Source organism: Trachinotus anak, unplaced genomic scaffold (genome assembly GCF_046630095.1).
Source record: "Trachinotus anak isolate AG129_WGS33_773 ecotype Australia unplaced genomic scaffold, CSIRO_AGI_Tana_v1 ptg000025l, whole genome shotgun sequence".
Lineage (NCBI taxonomy): Eukaryota > Metazoa > Chordata > Actinopteri > Carangiformes > Carangidae > Trachinotus > Trachinotus anak.
Genome location: NW_027273876.1, coordinates 10,106,082 through 10,134,009, shown reverse-complemented (window position 1 = coordinate 10,134,009; position 27,928 = coordinate 10,106,082). Strand labels below are relative to the sequence as shown.

General features: G+C 40.3%; 1 protein-coding gene across 3 annotated transcripts; it reads left to right on the top strand.

The window, feature by feature from the left end:
- The first annotated feature begins 123 nt into the window (after positions 1–123).
- Positions 124–27,485, top strand: ccdc186 (coiled-coil domain-containing protein 186). Of its 3 annotated transcripts, none has more exons than XM_071463621.1 (16): positions 124–270; positions 1,917–2,928; positions 3,354–3,480; positions 4,952–5,080; positions 7,585–7,797; positions 8,076–8,195; positions 9,459–9,563; positions 10,408–10,506; positions 11,968–12,054; positions 12,143–12,285; positions 13,975–14,230; positions 14,364–14,553; positions 16,088–16,168; positions 16,406–16,634; positions 21,800–22,019; positions 24,439–27,485. In XM_071463621.1, the coding sequence occupies exons 2-16, from the start codon at positions 1,937–1,939 to the stop codon at positions 24,520–24,522; spliced, it is 3,075 nt and encodes a 1,024-aa protein (XP_071319722.1). In that variant the 5' UTR covers positions 124–270; positions 1,917–1,936; the 3' UTR covers positions 24,523–27,485. The 3 variants fall into 3 exon arrangements, with proteins under 3 accessions (XP_071319722.1, XP_071319721.1, XP_071319723.1); XM_071463620.1 differs by having other exon boundaries at positions 16,088–16,186; XM_071463622.1 differs by lacking the exons at positions 21,800–22,019; positions 24,439–27,485 and adding an exon at positions 18,177–18,893 and having other exon boundaries at positions 16,088–16,186.
- Positions 27,486–27,928: the final 443 nt, after the last annotated feature.

The window sequence follows — 27,928 nt, the reverse complement described above, 5'->3', positions numbered from 1 at the left end:
TTGTTTTGTGTGTATTTGTTTGTTATATTATTTAATTTTCTGTAAAACACAAGGTGGGGGTGTACCTGTTGACGTCACACTAACGTCATTTGTCACTGGCCTCTCATTGGCTTATATCACCTCATCATTTCTCCCGCAGTGGCCATATTTGTTGATGTGTCATATCAAAGTGACTTGTTGGGGCTATCAGCTGGTTAGACAGCAAGCCCAAAGTTGGCCCTTACTCCGTTTGTCTCCGCATTGAACTACATCATGGGCTTTTCGCATTCGGTGGGTGAAAATACAACCATCTTTTATTTAGGTTTGCTTGTCGTTTATATTAGATGCTAGCGTTAGCAGCGCTAGCTGAAGCGTAAGCTGACTGGACTTGTAGCAAGCTAACGCCTCTCTTATCAACGCTAGCTTAGCTAGCGAAAGAAAGCTGCGGCTCTATACAATATGTCACTCTGCAGTTTAGCTTCGTTGACATTTGAACTACCCATTGTTAGTATGCTGTGTTTTTGTCTCAGAATATGTTGTTTTCCGTTAGATAATGTGCTTTTCTAATGCATTGTCGTGGCTAACTAAACAGCTAGCGAGCTAAAGTCAGCATTAGGGCTTAAATGAACCAAGTGTTAATAAAACAGCACTAAATACACATGGCTCAGTCACTAACCCGATGCCTGGACACCTTAAGGATGCGTTTTAACAAGGCTGGCTACTGTTATTACGTTTACTACTTTTGATAGTGTTATAGCATGACACCTGTCACAAGAGCATCATCGCTGTTGCATGTGTTGTAGCTATTATGGTTTAGCTGCTGAACAGGAAAAGCTGGATTATGTTCCTGAATTTCCCAGTATCTCAATAGGGTGATACCAAGCACAACGATCCCAGGTGTTATTGTTAGACCAAAAATCCCCCGTTTGTGGGCAGGGTGACCGCTGAAGATGTTATTGGAAGAGAAAGAGGTAGGACAAATGGTGCTGGGGGGATTTTGGATCAGGAAACATGGTGTAACTGAGGAAGGAGCGTCAGCCGCTAGATATCAAGACAATAACTCACAGATGTATGAAAGATTACATGGCTTCCAGCTATTCTGAAACACCTCAGCTATTAATACTACAGTAAATTCTGACAAAGCCAGGGGAATAATGTGGAGCTGTTGAATGTTTAATTTAAGAGGTCCAAACCGAGCCCGAATGCTTCAGACTGAGACTGAGATTCATATTTTTTTTGTGAGCACAAGCTTAGTGGATGGTGAATTTATTTCATATGCCTGAAATGAAATGAACTAGAGAATTGTTATCAAGATAATTCTTATAGGTTATAATTATTACTCTCAAAAGTAAATATATGATTGGCCATGTGTTCTGCCACGTACCAGCACCAGGTGATGCACTATGGTTTTTCATCATTGCTTCTAATACCATATAGTAATATATTTTACCAGGATGTGTGAATGGACTTGTACTACATTTTGAAGATGCAGTCAATGTCGGCTGTGTAATAATCTTGAATACCTATCTTAGTTTTATGACGTTCTGCACCACATGCCTGTAAGTGTAACTACGTCACAGGTGTTGACAGGACCACGCCTCCCAGTGTGAGTCTGTTGGGCATGGCTTTGAGTCACGTGTTCCTTTTAATGACAGATAAACTTGCAAATCACCAGAGACATGATATTGAGGAAATATGAAGTTTACTGTCAAGGTGTTTCCTGGCTCAACACAAGGCCAAGATTGTCCTTAATGACCAGAAAGACACAATATGCCCACAGCACAGTGCTGCTGTATTGGTGACATCCAGTACTTGTAGGTTGCTCACGGGAAAACTGTTGTCACAATGTTATGTGTGAAAACCCAAGCAGTTTATCGCTGTTTTCTCCCACTCAGTCTTCCTCTCTCCCCTCTATGTCTTCTTCATCTCTCTGACAGATTTAACTGAGGGAGGGACCATGGAACAGCCTGGTCCTGCTTCAGATAAACACATGATGGAAGGATCAGAGGTTGAATCTGCAACCGAGGGATCTCCCCCTGTGAATCAGCTCCACGACAGCACAGCCAACAACGAAAATGAGGAGCTTATGTCTCACAATGGTGCAGATGAGGCGGAAAAGTACAGTCAGGCAAAAGATGAAGCACTACTTGAAAGTGAAGTAAACAAGAGTACAACAGATGTTGAGACGGACACAAAGACAGAGTCAGAAGCTCAAACATGCAGCCAGGAACAGGTGGTTGGTAGTGAGATGGATGCTGATACCAGCTGTCATAACAGTACAGTTTCTGTGGAAGGTGGGATTCCTCCATTTTCAAACGAGGCTGGTGGAGCTTTGGCAGCCCCAGACACCTCTTTAGATGATGTGGTGGAAGGCTCTCCCTCTGTTCTTGAAGGCACAATCGAAACCTTATTGACTTTTGATGAAGTGAAGATTCCTCATGCCACAACTCCAAACCACAATGAGCAGCCATCGGTCTTGGTTACAAATTGCTCCACAGAGCCATCCCCTGCTGAAGATAATGGTTCAGTTGAGAGTCCATCACCCTCTTCCGTCCAAAGCACTTCCAGAAACTCCCCTACCGAGTCCACAACCACCTCTGGGATTTCTAATGGCCCTTCGACCCCCAGTTCTGACACCGTCAGCTCCTCTCTTGCGTCCAGTCCACAAACCAGTGCCAACATCTCAGCCCCCTCACATTCTTCGTCCAGCCCGTACGACACTGATTGCAGCCGCAAGCTTATTTCCCAGATCCAGCGCTCGCTGTCACAGGAGTCACTGCTGGATGAGCTAGAGTCAGAGCTTTTGGCTTGTCAGCTGCCTGAGGGTGGAAGTGAGAGAAAGGGGAGCCCACCTGTCAATGGACTTCCCACAGACCAGGAGGGCTGCATGATGGTCTTTGAGAAGTGTGTGCAGTACAAGTATGCACAACAGGAGAAAGCTATTCAGAGGTAAACTGCTATTTTGTAAGTTTAAGTTGGTACACTCTGGTTCAGCTTCAGTTTAAGGTGTGATTTGTAAAGTGCTTATCTTCTGTTGAAATGGGTCAGTTTAGCAAGAGATTAACCTACTTGCTAATTGCTATTGCTTTTCTCTTTCATTCACCTTACTCTTATTAAATCTGCCTTTATGAAGCTGAGAAGAGAATAATTGTAATTAAAAGCCTCAGCTGTTTTTTTTGTCAGTAATGAAACTAGACTTTTTGGCTTAATGACACAGAATAACCCACATATGTTCCTATCCTGCTCCATCTTCTGGCCTTAATAACATCAGTCTAAATTCTTCAGTGCTTTGTGTGAACTTGACCTGAATTGGAATTGTGTGTATATGGTGTTCGTGTGCGTGTGTGTGTGTGGGGGGGCATTTGTGTATATAGGTTGCTTGAGGAGAACAAGAGACATCAGGAGCTGATACTGGGTATCTGTTCGGAGAAGGACAACATGAAGGAAGAGCTGAAAAAGAGGGCAGAGACAGAGAAGCAGCACATGGCCACCATTAAAAAGGTTAGTTGATTCTCTACTGTCTGTTCAGGTTGAACATGGTCATGTGGAAGTGACTGTTGTAGAGTGCACAAGTGATGTGGTCAGTATCTGTCCCTTGGTTCAAAACAAGCATATTCTGGATAATGGACTTCATCATTGCAGCCACATGTCTCTTCAAGCTATTTTTAATAGATTTTTGAAAACGGTTGAAACAAACAAGGAAGTGCTCCACTGCAATGCTTTGTCTGACTTCCTGTCTCAGCTGGACATTGCCTTCTTCTGATTGTGAGCACAATTGTACCTACCATTACATTTTCTTTCAGTGTGTAGTATAGTGTTAGGGGTTGTCAAAACCAGATGAAGTAAGAGACTCATACCAGCAGATTACAATGGCCCTAAGAACACTGCTAAAAAAAAACACTATTAGATTAGCGCCAGATCAGCAACTATTCGGCAATGAAAAATGTGTGTTAATTCGATATTTCCTCATCCAAAATACATAAATTGCTCATACAACATTCAATTTTAATTAACAGTTACATATTTAGGCTTTAATAGTTGAATTATTCCTTTTTTGTGTGGATATAATTTTAAAAAAAGTTACATTTAACGAAAATTAGTGGAGTTTAGCCAATGCTGATGGTCAAACAATTAGAGGACAAACCAGAGGACAAATGATTTGTAGCAGCACCGCTCACAGTGACACTCCAATTCAATTAAATCTGGAGTCTAGCCCTGTATAGCTGGCAATTAAGGAAGTCAAACAAAGCGACCTGGTGGAGAGAGGGAAAGGACACAGAGTCCTTCCTAGCATTGAACAGGCCACATGTGCATCAAAGGCTATATTCATTTGTTTGAATCATGTGTTTTTCATTGTCTTGTGTTTTTTTTTTTGTGTGTGTGTCTCCCACCCTTTGATTTAAAACGCATACCATCTAGCTGGCACACCAAAACACAAGTGCTTTTCTATTCAGTGAGTCTGGTCTAGCAACGCTGTTGCCATAGAGGGAACAATAATTGATTCATGCTTTCTTGGGGACAGCATTTGTTTAAGCGCTGTGCAAGCAAAAGGGCGTAGGAGGAATTTCTATCACATACACTCAATGTATGCTTGGATCCGTTTGATTTATTTTTTTCCAATCTTAGGTTTAGGCTTGATTTTTTTATTTAATTGTCATAGTGCAGAATTTTTCAGAAAAATTGTAAACGGTAACAACTGTTAAAATTTGTAACAGTAAAATCGATACTGACATAAAAGGAAAGGATCTTTTCTGTCATATGTAATTATTTTAGGCTTACCTCACTTGACACATTTTCACTTTTACAGTAAAAGTATTTGATTTTGAGGAATAGAATAAACTTCCTTCCCCTTCCTGTGCTGTTTAAACTGACCTCCAGCATTTTCTTTCAGGTGTCATCCTGTGTAGCAGGTTGGCCTGGGTGTGGCCCATGGTTACAAGTTGTTTACACTCTGTATTCCCTGTTTCTGTAGCTGGAGGGCAGGGTGGAGGAGCTTCTGAAGGAACTGAAGGAGTCGCGGGATAAACTAATTCACCAGGACCAGGCAGCTAAGGCCGCCCTGCAGCAGATGCAGAAGGAGATGGCGTACCGGCTAGAACAGGTATAACTGGGACCTAAATACTCTGAGACTCCTTGATAAGCTGGTCACACAACATAGTTTTGCCCCATTGAGACCCTTTTAGCATGTCGGGTTCCATTCTAGGCTGCGACAGTCCCTTTTATTTTACTGAACTAAGGCCAAGTTTGTTACTTACTGTAATTCACAGTGTTATTGCTATAAAAAAAGATCAAAATACCCATTCCAGGGGCAGTTTTTTCTAGTTTTATAGACTGTGGTAGGAAATTACACTTCTTTAGAGTCTTCTGATTCAATAAATGGAAATTGTAACTATGCAGTCTTGCATTAACCCTGTCCTGACTAGTTGAGAAAAAAAGACTGGAGACATTTTGCTGAAGCTGAAGTGAAGATGATAAAGATCCCCTTTACCGGTTTAGGGATACTTGGGGGTATGAGTCTGACATTAGATGATATAGCTTTCTTATGGTTAGTGTTATTGTATTAACGTCTTTTTATAGTTATGAGCTCAGGCTACAGCTCCTGTGGTCAGAGATATCCCACTGAGCCAACAGCTTGTCAGAGAGAAATGAGCAGCAGCAAACTCAGACAGTTATTGAAGACATTTCCAACCACAGTGCAGCACACTGCACCTCATCATCCACAACACGTACAATGTCAATAAGTGTGTATATACTGTGCATATACAAGATAGAGTTCTGTGACAAGAATAAATCATGTTTTGTGTGCTTTGTTTTATTAATTGGCCCAATGCTGCATTATCATCTGACAAACTGCTGGCTGAGTATCTCTGTCCACAGTATCTGTAGAATCTCTATCTATAAACTGACTTAATACCTATGCATCAATGTAGCACTAGCAGTGAGAAACTTGAACCACCTCATGTAAAGAAATGTTGTATTCATCTAAGGGTTAAAATTATTGCTCAAGCTGAGATAGCTTAAATAACTGTCACTCAGCCAATAATACATTGTTTTTACCACACACTGTATCCCACATATCACTGAAGAAGTTAGCAGCTGAACGGTCGAGGTCTTGGCACACCAAACTGGTGTTATTGCAGATTTAATCACTTGTTAAGCAAATAGTGCAGAAAAACACATTTTTCATCCAATAGTTTAGACCCCTGGTGGGAACCATGTAGAGTACTTTCCCCTTGACAGTTTTGTAACACTTCACAATTTTTAATTTCACTGTTCAGTGAACAGTATGAAGAAGATCTTGAACTCAGTCATCCTTTTCTAGACTGCCCCATGTATCAGTCCCTCCTTGTGATAAGATGGGGACCAAGTCCTAATCAGCTGTTGCTCCACAGGTTGCTGATATTATTTTATAGCAGCTCTGCGCCACCTAACTGATTGTTTTTTATTTGAAATAGACATTGTGATGCCTGATGCACATAATGTGCTATATTTATGTTCTTAAGCACATAAATGCACACACAGCGTCTGATAAACAGTTTGTATGGTTTTTCCCTCCTGTGCTCTCAAACGCTAAGTTGTGAGAGTGGACTGTTGGGCACAGGAACATTAAACTGTTATCTGGCAATCTGAGAAATGGCCCATGAGCTTCCCGTTTGGATGAGGAATGAACACACAGGTGTGAGACTAGTGGGAGGACAAGCAATGAAAGAACCGCCAAGTGTCTGTACAGCAGATGTACCGGGGTGATTAAGGGCTTCAGGTGTAGATTGATTGGCACTTGAAGAGTGAAAATATGATCTGTCTGAAAAGGAAAGTTTCATCATAGAAATATGTGCCCATCAAATTCCCACATAATTTCAAGTGTTAAATTGTGTCAGCAGCAATACCGTTGTCCTGGCAGTGCTGTTTAAAACTTGTTGACAGTTGAAACGATTGTTTAATGAAATGATTAGTTGATTAATAAAAAAGAAACATTATGATAATCTATTAATGATTTGCGCCAGTTTTTACGTGAAAATGCTAAACAGTGGCTGCTCACAGCTTCTCAAATGTGAGGATTGGCCGCTTGAATATTATTTGTTCATGTGTTGTGAGACTTTTCACTGTTTTCTGACAATTTGTCGGTAAAACAATTAATTGATCAAGAAAATAATCTGCAGATTTATCAGTAATGAAAGTAATTGTTGCAGCAGTAGTTGGTATAAAAATGGAACACAGGGAATTGAGAATATCTGGGTACATTACTGTATTTGTACTAAATATTAAAATAACAGACTGTATTATAAATATGACACTTGGATATGTAATATTGCTGCCAAGTGAAAAAACATAAGCCCTGTTTGGAAAAGATGGATGAACTGACAATACAGTAAGTCAGCAGTTTTGTCTTCCATCCAGTTGTCCATGTTTCATCAGACCAGGTTGAAGTTGTCAGCAGGCTCAGGAGAGTGGACTGTACATCTTCTCCCAAGCGGGAATTTCTAAAGGAAATATCACTTTCTTGTGATCCTGTTTTTTGGGTCCAGCAGTAAAAGCAGCTCAGTGACTGAAGTGTGGGGAATGTTGTAAACCTGTCTCATGATATAAACAACCATCCCATCTCAGGCAAACAAGAAGTGTGATGAGGCACGCCAAGAGAAGGAGGCCATGGTGATGAAATATGTGCGGGGGGAGAAAGAGGCCCTCGACCTCAGACGGGATAAGGAGGGTTTGGAGAAGAGGCTGAGGGAAGCCACCAAGGAGGTAGACCGCCAGGCACTCCGAGGAAACCAGCTGGCTCAGGAGAAAGGCCGGCTGCAGCAACTGTATGATGCTAAGGTCAGTTTCTATATAGATGATGATGACGATGTTCATCTTTCATATCAGGTTCTCGAAGATGTAGTGAACACTGTGTGGATACAGATTTTACCTGGCTAGTCTTTATCATGCTGGTTTAAATCTTATTCCTCTGGATGTTCCACTTGGAACATGGATGTGCATAAATATTAAATAATTAACATCAAGATGAGTTATTTAATTGAAGTATCTCAGCTCAGCCAAAAATCTGTTTTCTGTCCTGTATTATTCCTGCTTCACCCATCTCCCTGTCTTCTCAGGAGGGTGAAGTTAGCAGGTTGACCCGAGAGGTGGAAAAGTTGAAGGAGGAGATCAACTCACATCTTATCAAGGTCAAATGGGCCCAGAACAAACTGAAGAGTGAAGCGGATGCACACAAGGTAATGTAACTGTCTTAATTATTCCTCTGCACCTGCTGGAGCCATAATGTTTTCAGCTGTCTGTCCTTCCTCCCATCCCATTCTCTTCAACATGATATGTCAGTAGTATTCACTTGGACTCAAGGATGAACTAACTAGATTAATGTGGTCAAAGGTCAAAAGTCACTGAAATTCACAAAACATGCATTTACCCGTACCTCAGGAATTCATAAATATGACACAATTTACCACAAATATCTAAAAGGATAAAATGATGAAATTATGATATTTTATATCCAAATGGTGAAAGGTCAACATCACTGACATCATAATGTTCTGTAAAAACACTTTTGGCCATTATTAACATTATTAACTGCTGTAACTCAGAAGGAGAAGACTGTGACCATATTTCATGAACTATGTCTACTTTTTCAATAGAATTGTGGTCAACCGACCTGTAACAATTAACAACCCAAATGTATCGAGGAAAGATTTTATGGATAAACGTGGGAAAAAGTCTTTAAAAACTTTTGCCCTTCTCTCATCATTGGTCTACTATATAAAAAAAGCACAGTGAAGAGAGCACTGTATTCACTTTGGATGATATTGAATATGTGAGCATGAACATGCTGCATTCAAATTTTAATCAAATGATACAGTCTACACAAATAGCTACATTTACACATTTACATGGCAAACACATTGACTCTGTAAAGTCACTGCAGCTTCAGTTTTGAGTGTTAACATACAACATATTTCATTTTCTGGTTAATGTTGATCGTCTTCATTTACCACCCCTGTTGTTTGTCAAACCTGCTAAAATATTTCCAGGACACAAATAACATCCCCTTCAGTCATTTCATCTGCAGCCACCCCATAAAAAAACATGATTAGATGGGTCGTTTGATTGAGGGGGGTGAAATGAAATGGGCTGAAAATGGTACAGTAATGATCCTGCAAAGGAGTCATCATTAACACTGTAGCTATTTTTTGAAAATTTCTATTACAAAATAATGGTTTTATTTTCAACTGTCCTCAAGCAAATGCACAACTATAAACAGATGGAAAAAAAAAGCAAAAACCAAGTAGTTGCTCAAGGCCAGTGGAGCTGAGTTTCTCTTTGTGGTTGTTTGTGTGGTTGATGTGTGTGTATAAATCACTCTGTCTGTATATGTGTATATGCATCTGTTGGTAAAAAAACACAGTCCAGGCTTTGGAGTGAAATACACGATTCACTTACAGTGTTAGATTTCTAAAAGCATGCTTGTGTTTATCTGTGTGCAGGAAACTAAAGACAAACTGAGAGAGACCACATCCAAACTGGCCCAGGCCAAAGAGGAGACCGAACAGATTCGCAAGAACTGCCAGGACATGATCCGAACATACCAGGTCTGTGATATTTGTGACATAGGAGTATTAGTTTGCTCATGGCCAGGGATGTAAGCAAACAAAGAATATCTGTCTGGGTTCATGCTCTGATACATGTCTGAGTTTGTTTCTGTGGAAGGGATGGCAGTATGGAGGCAATAACTTAATCAAATCTGATTGGTTAGTGACACACAAGATGAGAGAATATTCTTCTGCATCGCATGATGGATGATACTGTTCGTGTGTCATCATTTTAGTAGAATATGAAAGGATGCTATTGAGTGAGCAAATCTAAAGATGATTGATTCTGCTTCAGGAGACTGGCAGTTTTCATTTGTACCTTATGATGGTAGTAAAGAGCTGCCGAAGTTCTCTGTCTGTGGTGCAGTTAAGTTTGAGCCGCTCTTCTTTCGTCACTAGTGTGTTATCAGAGCATACACAAACAACATTGCCAGTATGTAACTGAACAAGGCATCACAACAAAATGACATGACATGAAGCTCCCAAACAACAAAAGCAAATGACAGAGTTTTGAAACATAATTGTTGTATTATCAGCAAAAGACACTGTAATGTCATTAACACCATATATCTAATAAGACCAGAAAAAGTTGAATTGAACTAAAACCAAAATTATCCAGTGAGATCTTTTTTGCAAACATGTAAATTAGGTCTTGATGTCTCATTGTTATTATCAGTTACTTCCCCTCACCTGGGTCTTATCTTCCAGAAACCTCTCCTTCTTCTGTGCTAGCCCTCTCTATATGTCAGCCCCTCCTCTGCTGTTGTCTCAGCCATTGTATTCTCCCCCTCACCCTGCTTTACATCGCTGTCTTGGTAATCTTTACTTTCCTCATGTCCTCCAGGAATCAGAGGAGCTCAAGTCCAATGAGCTGGATGCTAAACTGAGAGAGACCAAAGGAGAGCTGGAGAAACACAAACAGGAACAAACAGACCAATTAGAGGTGACAACCACCATGCACACATACTAACACTCTCTCACACATGTATACACATGAATTCAGCCACCCACATTGTCATGTGAGCTTAAGGGTACTCAATTTTCATCATGCCCACACTGTGACGCAAAGCAAAAATACCATAATCATTAGTGGTTAATATGCTTGTTGTGTGTCTGCAGACATACTTTTCTGTACATTTTGTTTCTATTTGTATCCACACGACAGTTCACCAGAAATGCAAAAGAAACAGTAATACAGGTTTGCTCTTAATTCAAAATTACATTTGCACTCAGTTCTGCCGGGCCATTTTTCAGCCTTTTATTGGTGGCAGCTCTTCTAGTAAAAATGTTTATTTTCAGCTGTTTTTATCAGTTTCAGAGGTGTAATTGCCTTAACTAGGAATGAGTAACGAACTGGCACATAGACTCTGCAGACACGCGTTCACACAGGCACAGACATGGGCTCACTCCAAACACTATGGCCTGTTTTTTCTATCTGCACCATTCTAAGGGGAATCACTCTTCCAAAATAACTGACCTAGAAATAATCAATATGAAGCTGTGCGCAACAACACAGAAGACATCACCCATGTTTTGCCATCATTCCACAGTCTGTTTTTTTTTTTTTTTTAACAAATATTACGACAAATGTCATAAAAGTATTAAAACTCTCTAAGTTTTTGTTTTTATCACTTTATTTTAGCTGAAAACTAAAGATTTCCGGTGGTGACACACTGTGCGCTGTTGCCACATCACTGACTCAGGGTTTATCATACAGAACCTCAATTTTGACACATTCTGCTGCCCTCCCGTTGAATAAATTCATCCATGCATTTGTTTACTTTAGTAGGTGTGTTAAGTGATGATGCAGCTCAGTCATAAATAATGCAAACAAAACTATTGAGTTTCCATTACTGTCTGGGAGCTAACATTAAAATGGGACGGGAGGGGATGAAGTGAGGAAATAGATGGTAAATTTGCCGGCATCTCCTTTACTGACATGTTGCCTTGGAGACCACAGGCTACTAATAGCTTCTTGGAAAAGTTGACGAGCTCTAGTACCATTAATGGTTTTGTTTAAAAACATGAGACGAAACATTATTAAGCTTTGCTTTCACACGCTTAATGGGTACATAAGCAAAATAACTTTAATGAATGCAACACTTGGTTGCCAGGAAATGCATCAGCAGCGAAATGATGCTACTGTAAGATTTTTCATTAAAAAGAAATATGTTCCATTAAGTGTGACTGAGGTTTAAGTTGGTGCGTAAAACTACTGAACTAAATTGGCAATGTGTATTAAATCTTTGTTATCACAGTCGGAGTGGCGGAGAGGAAACCTTTTTAGTGTTAGGTCCCTTTTCACAATTAGGATTCAAAGGTTTGGAGACAGAAACAGTTTACATGAGAGGAAAATGTATTATAATGGGTAAATATATAACATAGACCTTGATGTGTACGACAGGTACACCGAGTGAAGGCCAAAGAGCTGGAAGACCTGAAGAGGAGTTACAAAGAGGGCATGGATGAGCTCAATACTCTACGCACCAAGGTTTGTCATACAGATAAGTGCTTGAACATCTGTGTGTGCGCATGATACCAGCAGGTCTTCAGCTCGATAAGTGGCTGTTGTTGTGTAGTTGAAGTGTTTAGAGGACGAGCGTCCACGCTGGGAGGACGAGCTGACCAAGTACAGGGAGATCATCAACCGGCAGAAAGCTGAGATCGGCCGCCAGAGAGAGAAGCTGGAAGAGATCACAGCGCTCCAGGAGCAGCATCAATGGTACACACACCCTCACACTGATCATGTAGGAACAGTACTTAAAGACACACACAGCAGTAAGTGAAAGGTTGCACACTGTGCCATATTTTCAATAAGTCACACTTGTAATTTCCCCGTAAGGAAGTGTGCTGCACTAGCTGAGCACAGCTTCAGATTCCGTAAATGTAACTGTAAATGTTAGACTAATGTGATAATCAGATGCCCATGAGACATTTGTTTAGCATTTATTTATTATTCCACAGCTATGAAATCATAGTCTAGCAATGTTGCGAGCTCTGTAGGCTCCAGGACAACCTCTAGACAGTACCAATCCACAAATATGGCAGGCAAGCTAATCCGCTCGTTAACACTTTTATATTGTTGTTGCTTGGTGTTCTGTTTATGACAGAGGACTTATTGCAAAAGCAAATATTAATGCCTTTGTAGGCTACACTGAATTATGATGGAAAATCCCAGTAGCCCCAGTCCATTTAGGGAAACACAATAGCAATTGGAAGTCGTCCCTTTTAAATGTTCACACAGCTAATAAACACACAGCTGGATCCTGTGACTGATCTGCAAGACAACACATGGACAGACACTGATACATAATGGGATTTAGACTTAACTGAGAAACTACAAATAAAGTCATTACTATCACTTAAGTACTAACTGGAAATATAATTTAGTGACTTGAACACACTTTCATAAGCATTTTAATCTTGACAAGATAATTCCACGATGTGTCATATACTTATACAAATCCATCCGTGCATGTTGTAGGTTAATTTTGAGGCCAGTTTCAATTCTTGACTTATGCACTTGTATCACCATTCAGACATAAATGGTTTTAATATAGTTCTTGTCCCTTTTTTTTTTATTATTTCTTTTTCAAGTACCTTTTCAGAGCGTTTAAAGATAGGCCAGGGATAGATATAGCACACAGGGCTGAAAGGGACTCAGGTCCCTCAGTGGGTTTGTGGCTCCGCTGGCCGTGTGCAGATGACTCGACAGAGAAACTTTTCCACTTTTTGAAATGCTGCTTTCTGTGTCTGCCAGAGTGCCATAAGTAAGTGGCGCCAACCCAAATTGATTTATGCAAAAGCTTCTCAATTTCTTCTTTTTTGGCCGTCATTTTAGCAGCACAAAGTTTTTTATTTTCTCCACTCGCACCAACATTTTTAGTCGTTGGCAAGAAAAAAAAAATAATTTTGTGTCACCACTTCTTTGGTCCATAGACAGCTTCACTACCACTGAAGATTTTCACCTTCATCCTAATACGTTATGTTTGGTTCATTTTTGGTTTCATTTATCCAGTTATTTGTAAATCATAACCAAACATAGTAATTTTAGCTTCTCCGTATCTATATGCAGATGCAAAAGAACTGGCTTATTTGAATTAGGTGATGATCACATTTAATAGAAAGGATAGTGAACAGTTAAATTTAGCACATACTCACCTTTCAGGTATTTCTGTGCTTCAAATCAATAGTTTGTGTCTTATTTTTGCAGATGATTCTTTTTCATAATGGATCTGTGTGTCAACAATATGTCTTACACATTTTTTGTATCATATTAAGTATGATTTGCTACATAATTGTATCCCTAACGGTGTGCCTTTCATTTCATAAGTCATTCATTAAATGCCCATTTGATGCAAGTTGCTGTCTTCATTAACATCTTGTCAATCATTGTTTTGTCACACAACAGTGACCAACAGGAGATCACTTCTCTTCGTGAGGAAGTGGACAGCCAGACCAACCAGATGGCTGACCTTCAGCGTGATGTACAAGGCAGCAGGGAGCGCGAGGCTGAGTTACTGGGCTTCACTGAGAAGCTGAGCAGCAAGAACGCCCAGCTGCAGTCCGAGAGCAACGCTCTGCAGTCTCAGCTGGATCATCTCACCAGCAGCTTCACAGAGCTCCAAGCCAAGCTGGAGGAGACCAACAGGCTTCTAGATGACAAGGTCAGGGAAGGACTGCGAATTTAGTTTTTTTGAACGAGCCACCATTGTCACAGTACTTAGCACTCTGTCATGGCTGTTGTTTTTTTTTTTTTTTATTAATCTCATTTCTTTCTCATCTCCATTAATCGTGCAGTCACGGCAGCTGAAGCAGGAAGAGGTGCTGAGGCAGCAGGAGGTGCAGAGCTTGCAGGAGGAGCGCAAAGCACTACAGACAGAAGTGGCCCAACTGAAGATCAGAGTTGAAGAGCTACGAGATGAACTGGTGACTCAGAAAAGGAAACAAGCTGCCAACATCAAGGACCTGACGAAACAACTAACACAAGGTCAGAAAACCATCAGATGCTTCTGTTGCTCCATCATGGTTCAGAACCATGGAGCCATGGGCTATGGAAGGTAGCAACACCTACAGCATTTATAAAATATATCTTTCATCAACCAGAGCTACTTATTTTATATGTGCACTGACATATCTTTGTCCAATCAATACAGGTAGAAATTCATTGTAAATTTCACAACACAGACAATTTCAGCCTTGAGACAAGCTTTTACAGTTGAAGACACAGATATGGTACAATCGTCCGTGGGTGCACTAAATGAGAAGTACTTTACAAACAGATGCATAGTTAAAATGTGCAATTTGGAGACATCAAGGCCTTTATCCAGGCCAGCACATCACTATCAAAGTGATTCTGCTTTATACAAAATTAGCAAAATGTTGGTCTATGAAACATGATAACTCGAGGGTTATGTTAGTGCAGAATCATTTTAAAGTTTCTATTGGATTTGATTTTAATGTGATTAATCTGTGTATCTATTTAAACTGATATTAGAGTCTGTCACAATTTAAAATGATAGATATTATAAATTTCCAATAATCTACTTGTACTTTACTGTGATATTTATCTTTTAATGTAGACTGGCTTGGTTGAGTGACTGACTGTCCTCAGGTTGTTTGATGTCAGGATACACATGCAGATTAAGAGGGGAAAGTGCAGGGTGATAAGATACAAGCAAGATAGCTGTGTTTTGATTGGTGCCAATGTTCCCCTCATGCTAGGATTATACTGAGCAGAGTGAGCCACCTTCCCCTACTTTGTTCTCTGGACACACAGTAACCTGGAGGCATGAAGTTCAGTGCTGTTATCTTGTATGCAGGAGAGAGCCTGTGATGATTCATCAGTGTTGCACTTACACTTTACGACTACAGAACAGTTATTTTCAGGCCTTTGTTTATGCATGGAAGGTTTGCTGAGCATACACTCTTCTTCAAAAGCTAACCTGCATTACATTTATTCAGGTAGACACCTTCACAGGGGGAAACTCACTGAGTTCAGTAGAGCAGTGATGCTTAGCTTTGATTTTCACTGTGTCTTGTTGTAGGCCTCTGCCTCTAATAATTTGTTTGAAGAAATTCATGCACATTTCATTTTAGCTTGATTACAGAATTTTTTCAGAGTCACAATCCCAGTCAGTATTGTCTGTTATTTGGCTCAGTCAACGCTTGTGTTGAAATGGGGTGTTGGCAAATCAGTAAGTTACTCAACAGAAAATTAACCCTCTGACACATCAATAATCAATCTATTGCTTATTAAAGTTATTTAAAGTAAAGATAGTTCCTCATTACAGCCTCTTAAATGATATTTTGGGTTTTTGCAAGCAATTTTACATCATTTCTTTGGTATGTCTTAAAACACTTCCTATAAGGAGATAGTAAACAAATTGCTGGATTCAGCTAATAATTTTGCTATATTCAGTTGCTAGCAATGCCAATTTCTAATAGTCTCTATCACAAACACTTGTTGTTATTAGTGTGTCTTTTTGCCTGTTGATAGGTCTTCACTTTTTCTTCTTCTACAGCCCGAAAGAGACTGGAGCAGGTTGAGAACGGAGGCTGCGACCGGGATGCCAGCAGTATGGGCAGTCGCTCTAGCTCCTCAGGTACTGCTCCTGGATTTGGTTAGTATTTGAAACATGCAGTAGTAATATCATAAAAGGGTGAAGTTGGTGTATAAAGTATTTTTGTTTTTTGCACTGGTGGGATAAATCTAAATCTCTAAAGATATTAAAAGGGAAAGGTTCATGGAAAATTCACATAGTTCACAGCTGGTTGTTATATGACCTAGTTAAAAACAGTTTTCTAAATTAATCTCTATCTCTGTCCTCCTCATTTCCCAGGCTCCTTGAATGCACGTCACGGTGGGAGCAGTGGTGTTGAAGAGCGGTCGCCGGAGAGCCAGTCAGGTCCTTCGGTGGTGGTCGTGGACAGCTTCCCAGAGGTCGACAAGGCTGTGCTAGTGGAGCGCATTGTCCGTCTGCAAAAGGCCCTGGCCCGCAAACAGGAAAAAATTGAGTTCATGGAGGATCACATCAAGCAACTGGTGGAAGAGATCCGCAAAAAGACCAAGTGAGTGGCTCGGACCAAAGTACAGTGAACCGAGAAAGAGAGGTGGCGGGAACCCGTTTTATTAATTTTTTTACAGCAATATACAATGCTGACTTTTTTTTTTTTTGTTTGTTTCTTTTTTTTTTTTTTTTTAAAGAGCAGTTTGACCGTAGAGCTCAGGGTGTTCAGATTTTACTGGTGCAGTGGAAGGTGGCATATCTCACTCAAACAACTCAAACTGATGGATTAAGTTTGGAAATTGACAGCACTCCCAATGCAAATACTGGAACACCTCACAAACCTTACACATCTGATACAGTGTTTTCTGACCCTAACCCCACAGCAGCCACAACCAGCATCCACTAAACAATACAAGAGGAATAAGGAAAATATGAAAAGCTGCTCACTAATGAGAGGATCCTCTGAGGCAGACTCGGGTTGCTCCATCACCACTCATTCATTACTCTTACAAAGTTCAAGTACCAAATACTTTATGTACAGGTGCCCTCAATTGTCCTGTGGATTCTTATACAGCCACAGTTTGTGTGACCGCCCTTTAAAGTAACAACACCTCATGTGTCATCAGCTGTCACTTCAGTGTAGCATAGGAATGAGAGCAGATTCCTGCAGTTGTGTGAAAGTGTTAACGAGTAAAAAGACATAACAACCTCCTGTAAACTGTATGTTTTCTTAGTTGCACATGTAAAACAGCTCTTGGAACCGTTCACTGCAGATGTAGTGTAATATTTTTGTTGACACACATTTTCTTTTTATTTCACACTCACTATACCTCAGTCCTTGTTGTACACGGGACGTCAGGTGACCTCAACAGACAGTATATGCTTAAACACACAGTTTATGGCCCCCTACCTCCTCCTATATCTCTCTCATCTTTATCTCTCTCATTCATGACAAACTTCACCCAGAGCTATTTATAGTCAAATCACTGGGAGGGGGGGGGCAACATCTCCATATGGATCCGTAATGATGATCCATCCATATTAATGGCCTTCACCTAAACTAAAGAGACGGTGTGAAGGACACCATCTTCCTCACAACACCACATCATGTATAGTTTAGGCCTTGATGTGGATTCTGAATCTATGCCAGGATAAAACTGGGTGTGAATATTTGTCTGCATAACATGACTCATAGAGCCAGAGGGACTAAAGACGTGGAAGGATTCGTTTCGCATGAATAAAATGAATGATATCTTGTTCATTGATCAGTAAAGATCACTCCATTCAGTCCATTCAAGTTTTGCACCACATTGGCTTCTTGTAGGCAGTGGATATTAACAATGCTCAGAGATATCCAACCAATCGAGTTGATTCTGCTTAGATCATCTCTTCTTCCTTCTCATTTGTTTCCCAGCTGTACACTTGGATTGAATCCATTAGCCTCAACCTAAATTCAAGAGTTAAAATTGAGGACGAATCCCACGGTTGCCAGGCTAAATTTAGCTCTGTAAAATCTCAGCTAAGCGGGGGGTGTTACACTATCCAGAATGTGGATGTGAGATTTGAATTTGTCCTTTTTGCCTTTCTGTCCCTATCCCTCCAGGACAGCCTGGTGAACAGTGGCGAGATAACTGTAAGCCTGAAGCAGGTGATGAATAAAGAGACGGAGATATGGAAACAGAAGCTTAGTGGGTCTGTGACAAAGGACAATTGGTGGAAGGAATTCAGTGGGCTAATATTTGATTTACGCTAGCATATTCATGCCCCTCTGTTGTATGATGGCAGTGTTTTCCAAGTATAGCTCAATGACTACTAAAGATTGTATCGCTTAAGTACTCCCATATATCCTCTATTTAAATATATTGTATAGCATAAGTCTATAGAGGTGAACATTAGGAGGAGCTGTTATGGACACTGCTCGATCTGGAAGTAAAAGTCCCATTTTTCCCATAGACAGTCACAAAGTGCCCCCAGTTGAATTAATACTACAACAGGTGAACCATTGTGTGAAGAAAGATCTAGTTTTTAGGTAAATAGTTAAAGGTACAAGCTTGTGTACAGAAAAAGGTGAGAAATTAGCTTAGACTCCCAAGGTGCATTTTTGTAAGAAATATCGAGCCTCTGAGCTTAAAACTCTGTTATGCTAACAAGGACAAAAGCTAAAGAATATGCTGTTAAGAAAACTTGTCACACAATCCGCAGCTTAATTAAATTAGCATTTGATGCTTCGGTCAATTTTAGATGAATTTGGCAACTTCAACACCGTGATTTGTTCTGAACATGCTACATTGAACTGTATTGAATTTGCGGCGGCTCTCGTTCACTCGGGCTTAAGGTGTAGGAACTACTCCGACACAGCATGAGCTGCACCGCGAATTGCCACCTTCGCTTCATGCGTGCTTGACTTGCTGCCCTCATTGTTCACACTGCGTCAGCTGGAAAGAAACGACACATTGCTCACAAATTCAAAACCAAAGTCATTGTCTTGCTTACTTCCCTGCCCCGCCACTTACATGTGCATGCCATTCAGTGCACCACGTGGCCACATCTTTAATTTCTGTCACTTTTTTTGTTTTTTACTAAACACTGTCGTGATGGAACTGGGGTCCAAATATGGACCCTTGCAAGTCTAGTCAGAGGTAAGTCTCATTTTATGCCTGTGCAAGCCCAGATGTTTGTGTATGTGTGTGTGTGTGGATGGGGATGATTTATGATGGTTGCTTCTTTGTAGTGCTTACATAGCTTCAATTTTTTTGCATCATAGACTTTTTTGTTTCTTTTAGTTTAGAATACATTCATTGCACCAGACAGTTTTCGATTTATATATTATAGATAGATATTGTGTTGACTTCTGTGAAAGACAGAAAGGAGTGCTTGATTTTGTCCTTATACAGAGAGCAAGTAAGAGCTGATACTGAATAACAGTGTAAGGGCTTAAAACGCCTGTTAAAAATGATTCCTCAAATTTCAGGTAAAATGATCATAATTGTTTTTGCATTTTTGAGGGAGGTTTGAGACCCAAGTGTCCCAGGTTCAGAAGCAAGCGCAACATAATTTATCTATTTATCTTGGCATTGGCCAATTGTTGTGTGCTATGTTCTGAAATGTCTTTAACAGAAGTCACTGGCATGTTTTCAACCCTTCCACGATGTCTTTCACAGCATGTTCACCTGAATAAACAGGGATAGTTAAATAGCAGGCTCCTTTATAGTCACTCAGTCCCCATTGAATGACTGTCCCACATAAAATCTTTGTGCTTAACATTTAAAGAGACTACCTGAAGTCTAGATTGGATCCATAAACATACTGACTTGTTATAGCCTGGAATACTTTGTATTTGCACAGAGCAGTTCTGTTTGCCCCACCTGAAGAGTCACGGCCAACACAGCACAGACAGGGTATCCTTAAGGATGTAGCATGCTAACTGTTTCCATTCGTTTTCGTTTGTGGTATTTATGGTCCTGTTTTTTCCATGATTGATAGCTAGATAATGATCTGCAGTAGTAGTAGCAGCAGCAGCAGCAGCTTTAGTAATAGCTGTGGTTGTTGTAGTAGAATTTGCAAATTTAGGTTTTCACCTCCGATGTATATACACTACAGTTAGAATCTTCTAACAAGAAGCTTTACAAGTCAGTCATCTGACTCCAGTTAGAAATACTTTAAAAAAAAAAAAATGTTACTGTGTGGAAATCTCACTGAACGGTCAGGAACGTCCCTGTGCTCAGAGCGCATCCTGCAACTGAACAATGCCAGTGAGGGGCTGTATGTTGTTGTGTTTCAGGTTTGTGCTTTAGGTATGTGGCTGGGATAAGAGCAGATTTAAAATATTGATTACTTGTCCATCTGAAGAGATTGTTGACCTTCTCTGTAGGGCAGTCCACAACCGTCTTCACCTGCCCACACACTCCAAGTCTCAAGAGAAAATTACAAATACAGATGAAAAAGCGTTCGAGTTCCAACCCTCCACATGTTTCTTTCATCTTTGGTTCCTGGAGTGTAGCCCGAGCATCCTCACTGCTAGGACAGTAGACATGCACAGAAAAAACGTTATGAATGACTTTCAAACACCATTATCCTTAACTATCTCTTTTTGTGTTTTATAGTACTTTGTGTTATTTTCCTTTCTCTTTGTTGGATATTAAGAAAAAGATCATGATGTTGGAGGCAGTAATGAATTTGAATGACAATGACAGCTCTGTTTTCCTCTTGCTTGTCAATGCTCTCTGGGCTGTGCTGGGAAAATTGGACAAGTATAGAATGATTGAGCAAATGAACAGTCTTCTCTCCCTCTCTCTGACGCAAACGTAGCTTAACCTCAACAGCTAATTGCTATTGGAATAAAAATACCTTATAAACATGAAAATTTCTCTCACTTTTACACACATACATACACACATACAGGTATTCATTGGGTCATTCTGTACCAACTCGCCGAGGGCCTCCCAGTTCATATCGTGGATTTTCTGGAAATAAGTAATGTGAGAACAAACTTCTGTTAATTTCGTGGGACGTGGGTGATTCCTATAGCTTTACTCCAGATTAAAAAAAAATGTAGTTACTTGAAATTTTGAAGTGAAATTTTTTTAAGCAAAATTTCATAATTTTTGTGATTCTTCATATGAGCATTTTAAACGACTCCAAAGCTATAATTATAATTATAAATATAATAAGATCTGGGGAACTTGTTTTATGCAAGACAAAATAACTTCTAGATGTGTGGCCAAACTTCAAAAAATCATATCTAAAAAAGTATTTGGAGTAGAGCTATAGGATTTTGCAGGGTTCTAAGAATTTAATAGATGTTTTTACATGGATTTTTTTTCAAGAAAATCTACGACATGACCTCGGAAAGGTTCTCAATTCTGGGTTAGCTGGCATGAAATGACCCGGCTGAATGTTGGCAGCCCAGTCTAATGCCACTGTTTTCATTTCATTTCTGACTGGCACAGTAGTAATCTTTCTAGCTATGACTGGATGTACCCTGTGCCCATGAGTTCAATAAGCCATCCCACTGGAATTACTATTCCAGTAACGTCTGCTGCTTTTGCTGCTGGGAAAGGTTTTATTGCTCTGTGGGAGCTCTCCATGCTCCCCACCTGTAAATCCCCCTTTGTTGATTTTCTTTGCTCTACAGTCTCGATGCCAGCTGATGCCACGCATTCACTCCCTTTTCCCTCCTTTTTGAAGAACGCGGCTTGACTCATCTCTTCCCCTTCCTCCTCACAGAATTATCCAGAGCTATGTGCTAAGAGAGGAGTCGGGGGCCCTCTCATCAGAGGCGTCCGACATTAACAAGGCCCACCTGAGCCGGCGAGGAGGCATTATGGCTTCGCTTTACACCTCACACCCGGCGGACAGCGGTCTGACCTTGGATCTGTCGCTGGAGATCAACAGGAAGCTGCAGGCTGTGTTGGAGGACACACTGCTGAAGAACATTACTCTCAAGGTAAGGTGTCCCCCTGCAGGCACCATTCCCCTGAAGTATTAAATGCAGAAAAACTGATGATGTGTGCAGCTCCCTGCAAAGCGTCATAATTTGCAGCGAGTGCATAATTGTTGAAGCTTTGATGACCTGAGTGGATAATTAATTGGCGATGCCAGTGTCATGCTCCACCTTTGGGGCCAAACAGCCTGATATGACTTGACTATCAAAGTGTGCAGGCGCTGCCACAGCCGTAAAAAAAAAAAGAAAAAACACGTTCAGTAAAATCCGCTGGTGTGTGTTCTTCTAAGGTCACGGTTTGATATGTTATTCTATACATAAATTAAAACCACTGTGCACAGCAGGACTTATAATTTATGTGGCTGTCATTACAGCAGCTCGTTTTTTGTGTAAGCGGTTCAGTTTATTTGCTCCCATTGCTTAGATAGTGGTCATGTTTGTAAAGGTATATTCTGCTATTTATGGTGTTTTTACATACTTTCCACCTGCACGTATTTTATTCAAGAACTTCCATCGGGCTTGGTTTCCCATTAGTGCCTTTATAAAAAATATTATCCAAGTCAGTTGGAGATTTTCATGCAAGCATCTCAATTTTACTGTAATTGGGTATTTAATTACATATTAATGTCCCTAGCTCATGCATAAATTTGCCAAGGACACTTAGCAATTGTTTTTTTTTTCACACTGAACACTTAAAGCTCATTTCCTTTAAGTCCTCACACCTACAACAGCCCAGGTGACCGCAGGATCTCCGGATGCCTCTGGTGTAGCGCTTTTGCACAGACTGTGAACTATTCGTGCAGAATACTGATGAGGAGTCTCTTTTAGTTCCTTCACCCTTCATGGTAATCATGCTCAGGTATCAAAGCCAACATACTTTAGCTTCATGCAGAAGCAGTTGCTAACCTTCCTCTCAAAGCCATTTCTATTAGAAAGCAAATCTTCATACTAGGACGCCATTCTGAGGTATCCACTATTTGACTTTCACCTGTTCTTACCCAGGCATCTGAAAACAGAAAGTTTTACATAAACAACTCTAGAAAAATAGTACACTAACAATATGACAGTGTAGGTGTGGATGAAAGACTTGAATCAGGGTAGAGACAATGTCAGACCATACTCTACTTTTTGCTGAGTGAGTTTGGGTGGTATCTCCCAAACCTTTAAAGTCAGCCACAGCATGTGTCACATAGTCTGTCTGTCACTTTATGTTTCATCTGACAGACTGACAGAGCTGTCAGGACAGCGTACGCCCCAGGTTGTCTATCAACCATATCCATTTTTAGTGAGATGACATATTTGGAATTCATTCAGAACCTGAATTATTGATGCTGCCGCTAAGTAAAGAAACGGTGACCCGCTGTAATGGAGATGTCTTTTTCCTCCTTACTAGCTTATGATCTGAGCTAGTGGATTTAAGCCTTTTATTCACAGTGTCTAGCCGCATTCATCCCATGTGTGTGTGTGTGTGTGTGAGCTTTGCCCAACTTCTACACCTGAGGCTCTTCAGATAATTTAATTGAATTAGGATTTCAGCTCAACCAATTTTTCAGATGTATTGATATTAAATGAATGAATCTGTTTCACTTCTCAGCTCTCAGTTTACAACAACAGCTCATCTCAAGAGGTGATTTGTCCAAATGGTACACTGCAGCCAGAAGAAAATGGAGAGCTGCTTGTTTCCACTCAGTGAAATTAGCATCTTTCCCAGATTTATCTTGTTAAAGGTTTAACCACCCAGCTATAGTATGTATGCATTTACCACAATGTTCCATTTGTCCGACATTGTCCTTAGTATTTATGTAGGTATTTTTGGATTTCATTTACTTATATTTACATAATTTTGTCACTGCATGGGAATCTCCTGTCGCAATTTGATTTTGATCGATGTACCCAGCTGTACTAAAGATTATCAACACAGAGCAACATTATCATCGATTCCTGAGGGAAATATCTGGCTCATAATCTGCTAAATGCTCCACTGTTTCCACAGTCTAGTTGCAAAATTTCATCCTTCTGCCAGTTTGTGCTGTGTACAGTGAGTTTATCAGAGTTTTGTCACTGAAAAAGCTAAAAACTGTTCAGAGGAGAGCTGTGAAGACAATCTAAACAGTAAAGATACAGGGTGTAAAACACTATGTCTATGTGTTGTATTTTGCTTATCGATCACCTGCTGATCCATTTGATTTCATGTAGATTAGTCTAATTATACTAGTTGGTGTGTTTACCTCGGGAAGAACCAATAACACCAGTGAGGTTTGACCCATTTACCTCAATGACTTGGTCTTCACCATGTCTGCATACTGGAAAGTATCAAATGTAAACCATAATACTTGTTCTAGAATATTTCCCTGTAGAAATAAACCTCAAAAAGCAGCCAGGTGTTGTATTTGAGTCTAAAAGTCTTTACTCTCTTTGACAGGAGAATCTGCAGACACTTGGGGCCGAGATCGAGAAGCTCATAAAGCAGCAGAGAGATCCTGAGGACGGAGTGAGGAGGAAGTGATACGACCAGTGCAAGAAATTCGAGACATACACACACACACTCATTCTGCCAACATATGAAGGAGCAAGTTGAATGTTGCAAGGGCCAGTAGCACCTCAGGTTGCGTTTTGGAGGACCTCAGTTTCTGTCCATCTTGTGGAACATGTCTGAACCTACTTGAACTGTCACTATTCCATCTGTATTGTTCCTCCTCCATTGCCTCCTCCAAACACAACGAATCTTCCTTTGGCTAACGTCCGTGTCCCCTGAGCCTTGCCAAGATAAAATTCATCAGGCCAGTTTCTCCAAGCTTGAAGCTCTTGACTGCCTTGTAAACTGATCGACTGAAGATGCCATAATTATGAATGTATAGCAAAATCTAGCTGGGAAATAGTTGCAAAACAACAAATGCAGTTGAATTCATCCTAAAAAAAAAAAAGAAAAAAAGAAAAAATTGAGTCTCCTGGTACATTTCTCTCCTCGCAGCGAATCATGTCTATCGCACAATAAGTACACTGAGATGAGATGATCATCGCCCAGCATGCGCTCTCTACTTGTCTCCTGATGTCCATCTGCCAATAAGCCAAACGTATTTCTGAGAGGCTGCTTCTTCAGCTTAACCGTACAGCCCTCCATTTGTGAAGCAAAAAGTGGAAAACAGATCAGCCCCAGCTTGTGGGGACCTTGTGTGCCACCATTTTTCTTTTTTTTTTTTTTTTTTGCTCTGCACAGCACTTCCGACCAGGCTGGTGAGGCAAGGTGCCTCACGTCAGCAGACCCACTCATCTGTGTGACACTGGTGCTAGACTTAAGGACACAGACTGTATCCTCTCAGTGTTTCATGCAGCAAACAGCTCTATGCCATCAGTGCAGAAGAATCCTCCTCTTGCTGTGTAAAATTTGAAGAAAATCTATGACAAATATAATATGCTAAGGTTGAAATGTAGAGCTGGTCTTGAGTTTGGCCATTTTGAATGTGATTATTTTTTTAAATTTATTTTCATTTTTGTTGGCTTAAAATGTAATTTTTATTTCCACATGTCTCATTGGTTATCAGTTTTTGTTTTTTATTATCGCCTCATATAGCTTTATTTTAGAATTTCTGGTCTTTGCTCTTAATTTAAAGCAATGGATACCTTGAACATTTTTGTCCCTCCCTCACTGTAATCTAAATGTTCTTGTTGCAGGCGTCATTAGCGCCAAATGGTAACAACTTCTCTTAATCAGACACGAGCATCAAAAGATGTTTTTGTTTCAGCTTCCCTTGGGGTTTGTTAGCATCATTAGCATTCCTCATTTCCAACGGTGGTCACAGAGATGCAGCTGCTAGAAACTTTTCTTTGCAACACGTGCATGATATGATCCGGTGGGGGAGAAAGAAAGAAAATGTTAAGGTACTCATGATAATTTGTCTTTGTAGTGTTGCTGAGTCCGTTGAAGTAAATCGATACTAGAGGAATCAGAGGGAGCACAGGAGATCTGTAGCTGCAGCTCAGGAAAGATTATGGAACCTACAGAAATGTAACAGGGACAAAGTGCAATGCTGTTCCTTCCTATGATTTTTCTTTGTTTTTTTGTTGTTTTTTTTTTTTGTTCTGAATGTGTTGTGCGCCAGTATGTATGTTTTTATGCTTGTGTATGTGCAACATCAATATTTAAGTGTCTAAAGTATGTGTGTGTGTGTGAGCTGCATGTGTGCCTTTTAAACCTCTTAAGCTGTTGTGTTTACACCTTGTGTACATGCTTTAGCTATCAGGGCTTATAGGCTTTTATCAGATTGTCCACGAAGTTTGTTGCTTGCAGAAGGTTAAACACAATTTGCATTTAGAACTGGTGTCTATCAGCCACACGAACACACTCCTGCAACTTAGTAGCTCTCAGCTATACACAATAATGATTCTGTCTCTCAATCACAATCATACAAACACACACAGGGTGAAGGCTATAGACCAGGCATGTAGCTCCACCCAATAAGACTGAAGTTTCCTTGGTCTTCACAGAAGATGAGCCAACATCTCTTTTTTTTTTTTTTTTTTTTTTTTTTTTTTTAACTCCAATCAGAAACAGGCTTTTATGGGCCATGAATCCTCACAGGCCGATCCCTCTTCTGTACACTCTGAGGCTGTGTTGGACTGGCCCTGCTATGTGTAAAGAGATGCAAGTTTCCAGGATCGAGGTCACGGAGTCCTTAAAGCCCCCCCTGGTGCTGCAGTGGGTGCTCAGGTGCAAACCTTGAGATAACATCTTTATTCTCCTTGATAACTTATTAACCTTTTAGTCTTAAAAACAAATCTGACATCAGTTCAGTGAGGTAGCAGTTTTGCAACTTGACTTTTTTTTTCGTTTGTTTGTTTTTGTCTATCAAGCCATTTGATTATTTCAAAATAAATTCATCCGGATGATTATGTGCATCTTGAACAATGTGACAATGAGCTGCATGCATGCTGCTGAGTCGGTAAAAATCATTGTTTTGTTTTTTTTGTTGTTTTGCAGTCTCTTTCTGGTGCAGAAGTAAAACACAACCTATGCAAAACACGCATGGGATTTCGTAATGAATTCCTCCTGATTCTCTGAGGCTCACTAATGCGCCTGTTCTGATTCGGTCACCTGTAAGAATCACGCTCATCTGAGATTTGACACATTTCCACAGCCTTGAAACGAAGCCATGCTGCAGCATTGTGTGGATGAACGAATAGAACCTCGTGTTTCACTAAATGGATATGAAGAAGATGTGCTCAATATGTGTGAGTGTCGAAATGAGAAGTTTGTCATTTTTCTGTTTTCTTCCTGCTGTGCAATGATTCCCCCCTCGCTCTGTTTTGTGGAATATTCAAACTGTGATTATTATATATACATTTGTAGATATGTCGTTCTGTAAAATTATGATGAGATGTTTTTAAAAACTCTGATTCTGGGTTATGTTTGTATATACGGTGTTCCCAGGGAATAAAAGGAGATGAGTCTTAACTTTCTCTTGAATGTTCCACAGTCATCTTGTCATGCTTTTTTTTGTTTTTTGTTTTTTGTTTTTTTTTTCATAAATGAAGATAAGGTTGACACTTAACATCTGTTTCCCTTGTTTCTGTTTTTCAGTCACAGGGGAAAGAAGTGTAATTCAGGTAACAGGCCAATCTTGTATAGAGATAACCTCTCACACACTGACTCTTTGTGAGATGCAGCTTCAGGTCCCACTTAAAAAGCAGCTGTGTCAGCAGTGCAGGAGGTCATGCACGTCACTGCGCCACCGTCACTCAAACCCAGGCAGCCTTTCAGATGATTTATAAGCCGACGTGATGGGAATACTCCCAAAATCCAAACCAAAAACAACTCGAGGGTAAACTTTCCTCCACAACCTGTCATTTTAGTGTAACTGAAGGCATCACTCTTGTGTAAGTAACCTAGTTTACATACAAACATAAATGTAAAA